The sequence below is a fragment of the Anomaloglossus baeobatrachus genome, chromosome 11 (genome assembly GCF_048569485.1).
Source record: "Anomaloglossus baeobatrachus isolate aAnoBae1 chromosome 11, aAnoBae1.hap1, whole genome shotgun sequence".
Taxonomy (NCBI): domain Eukaryota; kingdom Metazoa; phylum Chordata; class Amphibia; order Anura; family Aromobatidae; genus Anomaloglossus; species Anomaloglossus baeobatrachus.
In genome coordinates, this window is record NC_134363.1 from 71289878 (window position 1) to 71302573 (window position 12696).

A 12696-nucleotide genomic window follows, 5' to 3' on the forward strand; every position below is an offset into this window, starting at 1 on the left:
CACTTCAACAGGAGCTGGCGAGAGGCCAGAATGTGTGAATGGAAACGTGAACGAACAGCTCTTCCGCGTGTCCAAGTGTGGGATCAGTAATGTCCGTGGACGTGTACTCGGCCTGGTGGTAGGAAGGAGGATCACGTTCTGAAATGTGCGGTGCAGTATCACGGCTACTGACACTTGACCATGTGGAAGACAGAGTGTTTGTGGTGGTGCCAATCTGACTGGAAGCATTATCCGCTATCCAACTAACAACCTGTTGACACTGGTCTTGGTTCAAGAGCGGTGTACTGCTGCGGTCCCCAAGAATTTGGGACAGGACGTGCGAGCGAGTAGATGTGGCCCTTTGTTGTGGCGAAATTAGAGCTTGCACACGACCTCGGTCTCTGCCTGCACCACCATCACGTCCACTTCCTTGTTCGTTGACAACGCCCTTGCGCATTTTGCAATGCTGTGCTGATGTGTATTCACTAGACTTGTGCGTTATATCCAAGTTTTTGCAAAACGCACACAAGTGCAGCGGAAAGCTGCCACCAACAGGCACACACGTGCGGCTTTTAAATGCAAGCACGGAGGCACTAAGAACCTAACAGGTCTCTATCCAGGGACAACGTGGAGCCTCCCAATTTTTGGCTGCCCTGCCTAAGGGCTATACTACAATAGACCCACTTCCTTCCAATTGGCACTTCAGGTTTACAGGCCCTCATGCACGTCTCTATCCAGGGACAACGTGGAGCCTCCCAATTTTTGGCTGCCCTGCCTAAGGGCTATACTACAATAGACCCACTTCCTTCCAATTGGCACTTCAGTTTTACAGGCCCTCATGCACGTCTCTATCCAGGGACAACGTGGAGCCTCCCAATTTTTGGCTGCCCTGCCTAAGGGCTATACTACAATAGACCCACTTCCTTCCAATGGGCACTTCAGGTTTACAGGCCCTCATGCACATCTCTATCCAGGGACAACGTGGAGCCTCCCAATTTTTGGCTGCCCTGCCTAAGGGCTATACTACAATAGACCCACTTCCTTCCAATGGGCACTTCAGGTTTACAGGCCCTCATGCACGTCTCTATCCAGGGACAACGTGGAGCCTCCCAATTTTTGGCTGCCCTGCCTAAGGGCTATACTACAATAGACCCACTTCCTTACAATGGGCACTTCAGGTTTACAGGCCCTCATGCACGTCTCTATCCAGGGACAACGTGGAGCCTCCCAATTTTTGGCTGCCCTGCCTAAGGGCTATACTACAATAGACCCACTTCCTTCCAATGGGCACTTCAGGTTTACAGGCCCTCATGCACGTCTCTATCCAGGGACAACGTGGAGCCTCCCAATTTTTGGCTGCCCTGCCTAAGGGCTATACTACAATAGACCCACTTCCTTCCAATGGGCACTTCAGGTTTACAGGCCCTCATGCACGTCTCTATCCAGGGACAACGTGGAGCCTCCCAATTTTTGGCTGCCCTGCCTAAGGGCTATACTACAATAGACCCACTTCCTTCCAATGGGCACTTCAGGTTTACAGGCCCTCATGCACGTCTCTATCCAGGGACAACGTGGAGCCTCCCAATTTTTGGCTGCCCTGCCTAAGGGCTATACTACAATAGACCCACTTCCTTCCAATGGGCACTTCAGGTTTACAGGCCCTCATGCACGTCTCTATCCAGGGACAACGTGGAGCCTCCCAATTTTTGGCTGCCCTGCCTAAGGGCTATACTACAATAGACCCACTTCCTTCCAATGGGCACTTCAGGTTTCCAGACCCTCATGCACACCTCTATCCAGGGACAACGTGGAGCCTCCCAATTTTTGGCTGCCCTGCCTAAGGGCTATACTACAATAGACCCACTTCCTTACAATGGGCACTTCAGGTTTACAGGCCCTCATGCATGTCTCTATCCAGGGACAACGTGGAGCCTCCCAATTTTTGGCTGCCCTGCCAAAGGGCTATACTATAATACACCCACTTCCTGACAATGGACACTTAATGTTTTGAGGCCCTCATGCACGTCTCTATCCAGGGACAACGTGGAGCCTCCCAATTTTTGGCTGCCCTGCCAAAGGGCTATACTACAATAGACCCACTTCCTTCCAATGGGCACTTCAGGTTTACAGGCCCTCATGCACGTCTCTATCCAGGGACAACGTGGAGCCTCCCAATTTTTGGCTGCCCTGCCTAAGGGCTATACTACAATAGACCCACTTCCTTACAATGGGCACTTCAGGTTTACAGGCCATCATGCACGTCTGTATGCAGGGGCATTGGTGAACCTCACAATTTTGGACTGCCCTGGCAAAGGAAAATACTACAAAGACTCAGTTCCTCAAAATGGGCACATTAGACTCAGAGGCCTTTATGTACGTCTCTTCTCAGGGACATCGGAGTGCCACACAATGTTTTACGTAAAATCTTTCATGTATTGATCTCAAAAAGTAACATACATTAGCTCTATCTCACTATTGGGTATGTGCCCTTAACATTTCCGCCATGAAAAATCATTTTGGTGTCATTTTGGAAGGTTTTCTGGTGAGTCCGTAAAAATGGCGTAAAACGCGGACAAAATTGTTCACAGCTGTGACTTTTGAGTGATAAATGCATCAAGGGGTCTTCCCCATGCTGTTGCCATGTCATTTGAGCACTCTTCTGAGACTTTTGTGCCATTTTTAGGGTTTCTACATGCTGCCGGTGGTCATTTCACAAAAATACTCGGGTCTCCCATAGGATAACATTGGGCTCGTTGCTCGGGCCGAGTACACGAGTATCTTGGGAGGCTCGGCCCGAGCTTCGAGCACCCGAGCTTTTTAGTACTCGCTCATCACTACTCTTTAGCTCTATTTCCCGCCATGCCCCACCTTACTCTGCTTGACTGACAGCTCTTTGAGTGTAGTAAAGAGAGGGAGCTGTCAGTCAAGCAGAGGAAAGTGAAATAGGTGGAGAATAGTGTCGAGGAGGCAAAGACTTGGGAAGTGCTCTGATCACACCAAGAGCACTTAAATCTTATTTGCATTTGAAATGCACCTGCAATTTTTAAGCCAAGGATCATCAGATTGAGAAAGAATAGATGTGGATTGTATTATGTTTCAAAGAGCAACATGACCATAGAAAAAGTTTGGGGTCTGCCTGATTTTAACAGATTCCCTTTAGGCTGAGCAGTAAAATCATTACTGTGTTGCATAATTGCAGAGCTGAGTGCTCATGGACCATGTCTGAAATGTCACAGTGGAAATTTATGTGACCATGCAACCATACTGCTCAAGTAAATTTATACTTTATGCACATTTTTTCTATTTCCTGAAATGTCATATGAATGTAATAAGATTGACCCAGTTATTAGTCCAGACTTTGAGTCCTATAAATCAAAAGAACATTAGGTTGCAAAGATCTTATACAAATTGTTACTTTTTGATCATAGACTGCATTTTTGAATTACACTGATATATAAGGTTGATTTGATGACAATCATTATTAGTAATATATTAGTATAAGTAAGATATTAACATTGATCAGATGTTTTTCAGAAAAAAATAGCTTTAAAGGGAACCTATCAGGTCCAATATGCACCCAGAGCCACGAGCAGTTCTGGGTGCATATTTCTAATTCCTCCCTAACCGTCCCAGTATCTAGTAGCATAGGTAAAGAGATCTTTAGAAAAAGTATTTCTAAAGATCCATTATGCAATGCTAGCGAGCGCAGGGACTAGTCACAAGGGCGTTACTTCCCCCAACTAGTCCGCCCTCTTAGTATGTACGCCCACATGCTATTCAATGTTCATTGCGAAGCATCATCAGCAGTGATGTGCCCATCTGTGTCTGTTGTCACCACCTCAGATGCCGGATTTAGGGTTAGTGCGCATTATCAGAAGTCATAGCACTTGTCCTGACTTCAGAGAGGTCTAGTGCATATGACAAGACTAGTCATCAAACCTGGCGTTTGAGGCGGTGACAACAGACACAGGTATGAGCATCACTGCCAATGACGCTGAGCAGTGGGCATTGAATAGCATGTCAGTACATTCCTGTTGGCATGCTAACATGCTAAAAGGGTGAACTAGTGTGAGGAGTAACACCCTTTGGACTAGTCCTGGCGCTCATTAGCATATCATAAAGGATCTTTAGAAATTTTTGTAAAGATCTCTTTATCTATACTACTAGATACAGGGACGGTTAGGCAGGGATTAGGAATATGCACCCAGAACTGCTCGTGGTTCTGGGTGCATACTGGACCTGACAGGTTCCCTTTAAAAACAGCCGCCCACATGAAGAATGTGTCTGCATTATTGTAAGCAATGAATGTTCACAGCTGAATAATATAACACTGTGATACCAAATTCAGTAAATCCCATGATAAAATACATCACACTAACTTTTCTTGTCTTCAATTTTTTTTGGACAGGTTTAAGCAACATTATTGGTGTCATTGTTTACATTTCTGCCAACGCCGGGGATCCTGGTACTAAACGAGATGATGAGAAGAAAAGTCATTATTCATATGGTTGGTCCTTTTATTTTGGAGGACTTTCTTTCATCATTGCCGAAATGATTGGGGTCCTTGCCGTTAATATCTACATTGAAAAGAACAGAGAAGCACATTGTAAATCACGTACTGAGCTGATCAAAAACCCGTCAGCCATTCTACGTTTACCAAGCTATCGTTTTCGATACCGCCGGCGCTCTAGATCAAGCTCAAGATCCACTGAACCTTCTCAATCAAGGGACACTTCTCCAGTTGGAGTGAAAGGGATACCATCTACTGATATTTCCATGTACACCTTGTCAAGAGATACCTCCAAGGCTAATGTTAGCAGTCTGTACAACACAGAGCGTGGGGATCACAGTTTTTTACAGCTGCACAACTGCTTTCCCAAGGAACCTGGGGTCACCGTCACCGTCACAGGACCAGCCTCAAACACAGGCACCCTGGGCAAGGACGGTTCAAACACCAACACTCTAAACAGGAAAACCACCCCTGTGTAGGTGGTCCCAAGGCTAAGGTCTTCTAAGTGAGTGTGTGCAGAGTGAGTGTGCAATCCGTGTGATAGGATGTAAGTTTTAGAACGGAGGTAGGAGCCATTTAACGCCATGTAGCTGCCAATTTCTGGTAAAGAGGTGTTAGAAATCTCTCTATCAGTGAAAGAAATTTTGGAACCAAATGATAAGTGTTCTAAGCCCTACATTATATTGTTTTGATATAATACGTATTTAAAGATAATGTACATTATAGGATGCTGATTATAACTGTTCTCTTCCAAAAATGAAAAACAGAAAAAAAAACAAAAACACAAGTATCTTAGGTCGATGTTGCTGCTAAGCTGTAATTTCTCTTACAAAGATCTGTACCTGCCATATAGGATGAACATTATTACATATTTTTAACCAGAGCAAAATCCTGAAACAATTTCAAAAGATTGTTTTTAGTAATTACCGTACTTGTGTCCTTCATGAAATAACAATTCTGGAGCATCCCTTTTAGGACTGTGCTTGGTCCTGTGCCTCTATTATTAAAGGAGCACATCTGTAAGTGTCAAGGCTCCTTTGAAAAAGTGATCGACGCCCATTTGTCAGTCATCCCAGCTTGTTATTGCATGTATAATTTAAGCAGTAACTTAATCAGACGTCAGGAAAGATGACAAGTTCTCTTTAAATGGTAATTTGATTGCACATGGAAGTGATCAAGATAGCGTATACATTAGAGCTAATTTACATGAATTTTATATATCATATAGGAGCTACCACAAGAATATAAATTTACAAGCTGATAAACTCTGATATTTGATATCAATGCTGAATCTATTTAAAAGGGGTTATCAGGGTCAATTTTTATTTATTTTTTACTTTGGACCCAAAAACTAACAGCTCTACCCCGGGCCGGCTCAGAGTGGTCAAGACCGCTGCTGCCAGTGAGGGCTGCTATACATCAAGAAAAGAGCTCTTCCTCTTCCAGGCTGGTCTGTCAACAGCTGATGACATGCTGATTTACAGCTGGTTCACTGCAATTAGGCGGCGAGGAACTGGCTTTCAATCTCATGGCGTCGGCAGTTAGGCTGGTTTCAGACGTCCATGTTTTAGGTACGTGTGACATCCGTTTTTAACACAGATGTTACACGTACCCATGTTACCCTATTGTGTACTCACATGGCAGTGTTTTCACATGGACCATGTGGCCCCGCTATTTCACATGAGATGTGTCCATTTTTTCTCTGGCAGCACAGGTGTCACAGGGACCGCACACTGATGTGATCCGTGTGACATTAGTGTGATACGGGCCGGAGAAAACACGGGTTTTTAAATAAAAAGATTTCTATATTTACCTGTATCCAGCGATGCTCATTATTTTCATTAATTATTTACCGCAGTGAGCAGCTGGGAGCAGGGGCATCGCGGTGACAGCGCTGGAGACTGCACCGCCGAGGATAGCATCGCCGAGGACAGCATCGCTGGGGACATCGCCGGTAACAAGTGAGTATCCTGCCAGCAGTGTGTGCAGAGATGTCCAGGAGGTCATCGGATTTCCCAATGAACTCTGATGACCTCCTGATGACTCCCCTGTGACAACTGCACTACAGCGAGTGTCACGATGGTGACTTCCAGGGGTTGATGAAAGTTCATTGGGAACTCCGATGACCCCCCTGGATGTCACTGCACAAACTGCTGTATACTCACCTATCACCGGCGATATCCCCGGCGGTGCTGTCCTCGCGATGTTCCGGCTTCCAAATCCTCCGGCAATGAATAATCAATGAAAATCATGAGCGGGGGTTAGGAGCGGGAGGCAGCAAAGCAGAAGACAGCATCGCTGGATACAGGTAAATATAGAACATCTTTTCATTGCAGAGACACGTGTTTTACCCGGTACGTGTCACACGTATGCAAACACGGATGTCACACGTGTGACACATGTATGACACACGTATAATGCACGTATGACACACGTGTGACCATAGCCATGCGTGTGACTGGTACCTGATTAAACACGGACGTCTGAAACCGACCTTTCACAGCATAAACAGACCAGAGCGGAAGACAAGCAGCTGCTCTGTTAACGTGACGTCAGCGAAAGGAGCGGTCTGTGACCATTGTTTGCTGGTAGACATTTATGCAGTAAGTAACTACCTGCCTGTTACATTTTAGGCACCTAGTAAAAAAATAAAATAGTCTCCGATAACAACTATAAAATTGCTTCGTAAGACATGTAATTCCCTTATAAAAATCCAGAAATGAGAGCTCAGTAAAGTTTTCCACTCTCCTCTGGAGGACATCACTGCATTCAATAGCTGGCCATTGGTTTTAATTGGTGCCATACACTGCTTTATTGCAGCCCTTGGAAGAAGCAATCAGTTCATTGCATTTGTCAGTATTTCAAAAGAGATGTGTAAGGATAGGCCTACCTTGGGACTTTGGCAAACCAGCAACTGATTCCATATAGCCTAAAAAAATTGCAACATTACATATCCACAGTAAGTAAAGGGAATTTGACAGCAGATTATTGCTACCTCATCTGAGAGCAGCATGATGTAGGCAAGGGACCCTGAATCCAACGATGTATCACTTAGATGACAGGATGCAGCCATTCTGACACAATGTGTATTTTTAGCTTTAGTCATGTAGCAGAGTCCACAGAGCTGTCTCCGACCACACTAGACTCTATATAGATATTGTACATCACAGAAGGGCATGTATAACAACATGGCAGGAGCCAGCAAGCCACAGCAATGGTAAGGGTCCACCTGCTAAAGCAAACATAGCAAATAAACAAAAGATCGGACTGTGACAACACTGGCATGCCTGAACTTTCTGTCTGAACCCTTACAGCATGCTGAGATATTCCCTTTAAACACTGTGATGGATAATAGGGTTATTCAAAATATGAATATCTTTTTAAGTTTATGTCTGATTTAGGCTGGGGCAATATGGCGACTTTGGCCAATATACATCATGTGACCAAAGTTCGCTAGATGTTCCTCCATCTCACCACAATTTAAGTAAATGGGGACCCATTGTGATCACAACAGAATTGCAAAAACAACAAGTAAGTCACAAAATAATTCTTGCACCTTGCTTGTCGTAACAACAGCATTTATGATTATTATTATTATTATTATTATTGCAACATTTATTCCATGGCACTTTTACATGTGAAAAGGGTTATATATAGACAAGTATGATATTCATGAACAATACAAGGCACAGACTGGTACAGGAGAAGAGAGGACCCTGCCCATGAGGACTCTCAGTCTACAGTACCTCTGGGGTCTGACCTAATTCTCTTGAATTGCACATGTAATGTAGCAATGAATGTAGCAATGACACCTACGGAACTTTCACCGGTTGCTGCTAAAGTTGCCATGTAGCAAGAGCCTAAACTAGACATAAAATTAAAAATATATCTATATTTATGACAACCTTATTATCCAACCCACATCCAAGCCACGTAGAATCGGTTATTTGTTTTTACTAGTGATAGAAGAAAAAATAATTTTTCAGCTCACCGATTCAGTTCAGTGTACTCCAGGGCTTGCAGTGTGCACACGGTCCACTGGGCAGGCCAGTCCGGTATAGAAGCAGCAAAAAGGAGGGGGGGGGAGTGTACCCACCACCAATTCCAAAAAGGTTAAAATCAAAAAAGCTTTATTCAAACATATCTTTAAAAAAGTAGGAAAGTTCCATAAAGCACAATGATAAGCATGAAAAAAACATATTGAAAACAGAGTCCTTAATCATAAGTGATCACTTATGATTAAGGACTCTGTTTTTAATATGTAAGGTCCGAAACGCGTCAAGGTTTTTCATTCTCATCGTTGTGCGTTATGGAACGTTCCTACTTTTTTAAAGATATGTTTGAATAAAGCTCTTTTGATTTTATGGTTTTGGGATTGGTGCTGGGTCCACTTCCCCTCTCCTTTTTGCTGTTTGTTTTTACTACTTTTATTTGTCCTTGCCCTTTTTCTAAATTGCTTGGATAAGACAGAGTGGGTTGTAGGCGCCCTACTTGGTATCCAGCACCTAAGACACAGGCACATGCCTTCCTGGACCATTTTACCCATGCCCCTAGAAAAGAATATCGGATACTGTTTGATTTAAGAACAAATCTACATATCCCTTTAAGTCTGAGGTTCTGAGGGCAGAACACAAATAATCCTTTATAAAACACAGGCTTTTTTAGAGCTTAGATCAAACGTAAATCTTGTTAATTCCACAGCTTTGGACGGTTGTATTATTTTAATGCGGGTTATATGATAATGCCTTAAAGGGCACAAAAAATCTTGTTTTTGGAGATGTTGGAAGCTTTGAGGATCTAAATGAACTAATCACATTTTCACCACTTCAATTTAATATATTATAATTGTTTCCAGGAACAAAAGATTTCTACTCTCAATTTCCATTTTACACAAATAAAGGTTTTAAATAATGACACAGAATTTGAGGGGGCCAATGCTTCACCCCCATGATCAAAGCTTATGTATTTACAGTATGTTTTCATCAATACATGTTGAAGATCAGACAATGGATCTACGGAATCTGTACCTTAAAGGATTTGTCCGGACCTTTAATATTGATGACCTTAGGAAATTCTTGGTAATAAGCTGTTTATGGTGCTGCCGCCGGCTGGAACTGCCCGGTTGTGGAGTTGCACAGCACAGTTCTATCAACTGTATAGTGACTACATCTGGTTACTGCACATCTGCTCCCTATTGAATCAATAGGGGGTGGATGTGCAGTATCTGGCCACGGCCACTATTCTATCGACAGAGCTGTGCAATGCAGCTCCACAACTAAGTAACTATTGCTGGCGGCACCATGAACAGCTGATCAGCGGGGGTGCCAGATGTCACACCCCGAACAACCAGACATTGATGACTTATCCTAAAGAGCTACATGTGACACTTCTGTCTCCCTAAATTAATTGATTGCTTATCAAAGTGTATTTATTAAAAATACATCTGAAAATTGAATGTGGCTATAAGAATTTGCAAGAAGTAGTTGACAACATACAGTATAACAAAAAGTGAGTACACTCCTCACATTTCTTTATATATTTTATTATAGGTTTTCATGGGACAACACTGAAGATCTGACACTTTGATACAATGTAAAGCAGTCAGTGCACAGCTTGTATATCAGTGTAAATTTGGTGTGCCCGCAAAATAACTCAATACACAGCCTAAACCTCTAAACCTCTAAAATGTCTAAACCGCTGGCAATAAAAGTGGTGGGGGTGTCATGGTTTGAGGCTGCATGATTGCTGTCAGCTGTGGGGAGCTACAGTTCAGTGAGAGAACCATGAATGCCAACATGTACTATGATATTATGAAGAAGAACATGATCTGCTGTCTTCAGAAACTCGGCCACAGTGCAGTATTCCAACATAATAATGATCCCAAACACAGCTCCAAGATGACCACTGCCTTACTAAAGGAACTAAGTGTAAAGGTGTTGCACTGGCCAAACATGTCTCCTGACCTAAACCCTAGTGAGCATCGGAAGGCCTTCTCAAGAAGAAGGTGCAGGACTGCAATGTCTCTAACATCCCCTGACTCCGTGATGTCGTCATGGAGGATGGAAGAGGAATCAAGCGGCTCCTGTGAAGCTCTAATGAAGTCCATGACCAAGAGAGTTAAGACAAAGCTTGAATATAATGGTGTCCACCCAAAATATTGACTCTTTGGTCATAACATGGCCATTTTCACTTGCGGGGTGTACTCACATTTGTTACCAGCGGCTTAGACAGTAATGACTGTGTATTGAATTATTTACAGGGCACCAAATTTCCACTGCTATACAAGCTGTACACTGACTACTATACAGTGTATCAAAGTGCCATATTTTCAGTGTTTTCCTATGAAAATATAGAATAAAATATTTACAAAAATATGAGGGGTGTACTCACTTTCATGGCATATTGTAGGCAGTGTTGAGTCAGCTTTTAGTAAATGGAATATTATCACTACTAAATGTATATATGTATATATATTTATATACAAACCTGACTAATCTCTTCAAGGTTATACAGATATTTAGATCTTATGTGTTGTTGATCAAAGAAATTCCAAATGAATCAAAAATTTAACACATTGGAAATGTTATTGGAGTTTGATGTCAAGAGATAGAAGGATCCAATTATTAATTAGTAATTACGCACAAAGTCTAATCAGTGTTCGGTTATAATGCATAGAAATGGATAATTACACTGAATTCATCCTCTACGCTAAACAAGAGAGGATACATGAATAACCCTTTGTTTTCTGCTTAGGGGATATAGGGATAATGAAAGTCACAGCTTTCTGTGAAGGCAGTAGCAGAAATATAATAGTGGCATGCTTGAGTCACCGAAGGAGGAAGAGCAGCTTCATTCATGTGTCAAAAATAGCAGCTTTCTACTATGGAATGGCTTTTAAGGAGGTAAACCTCAGAGTGAATTCATAGTACAAAAATAGTTCTTTAGTTGCACATACAGAAACGTTTGGGTGGCCTTTTGGGGTATTTCAATACCGAGGATTCGTATTTTGAACAATATATTCAGAATTCTTGATAAAAATGCCAGTAAGATACAAAAGTACAAACCATTACTTTTTCTTGACTTTGGCTTTGGCTAAGGTCTCCAAATTTTCACCATACAAATTTAGTAAAATAATCAAATTAACTGCCCAGTATTAAGAGTATTTAATTAGGATGTAAAAAGAAAAACAATAGATTGAAGAAAGACTAATAATAATAATAATAATAATAATAATAATAAATATAATGTAATGAGTTTATTAATTGAATAAAAAAAAACCATGACATCGGGAAAATTGGATTGGATCAAGACTTATAATAGTAATAATAATAATAATAATAATAATAATAATAATGTAATGAGTTTATTAATTTAAATAAATAAAAAAACAAAAACATGACATCAGGAAAAAAAAACTGGATTGGATCAAGACTTAAAATAATAATAATAGTAATAATAATAATAATAATAATAGTAATAATAATAATAATAATCATAATAATGAGTTTATTAATTGAAATAAAAAAAACCCAAAAGCATAACATGAGGAAAAAAACTGGATTGGATGAAGACTTAAAATGTTATTATTTTTTTTATTATTATTATTATTATTATAATGAGTTTATTAATTTAAATTAAAAAAACATGACATCAGAAAAAAAAACTGGATTGCATCAAGACTAATAATAATAATAATAATAATAATAATAATTATAATAATGTAATAAGTTTATTTATTTAAATAAAAAAAAACAACTTAACAGGGAAAAAAACTGGAATGGATCAAGGCTTAAAATGTTGTTGTTATTATTATTATTATTATTATTATTATTTTAATGAGTTTATTAATTCAAATAAAAAAAAAACATGACATCAGGAAAAAAAATGGATTGGATCAAGACTTAAAATAATAATAATAATAATAATAATAATAATAATAATATTGTCCTGAGTTTATTAAGCAAGTTAAAGGAACATGAAATCAGAAAAAAAATAACTTAATTGGATCAAGACTTAAAATAATAGTAATAATATAACAATAGTAATATTTTATTAATACATGTAAAAGAACATGACATGAAGAAAATAATTCATATTTTGAACAATATATTCAGAATTATTGTCCAGAAAAACAGAATTGAAGGGATGGCACTCACTGCTAAAATACAACTCTTTTTATTTTCTTCACATCACATGGATAGACAAGC

The 12696-nt window shown here is 40.7% G+C and overlaps 1 protein-coding gene across 1 annotated transcript in view; it reads left to right on the forward strand.

Moving 5' to 3' along the window:
- CACNG8 (calcium voltage-gated channel auxiliary subunit gamma 8) overlaps nucleotides 1-7765 on the forward strand; it is a 281981-nt gene extending 274216 nt beyond the window's left edge. The window contains exon 5 of the mRNA XM_075327768.1: nucleotides 4388-7765. Coding sequence (XP_075183883.1) covers nucleotides 4388-4968 — 581 coding nt within the window. The 3' untranslated portion in view covers nucleotides 4969-7765. The remainder of the gene's footprint in view (nucleotides 1-4387) is intronic.
- The last annotated feature ends 4931 nt before the right edge of the window (nucleotides 7766-12696 follow it).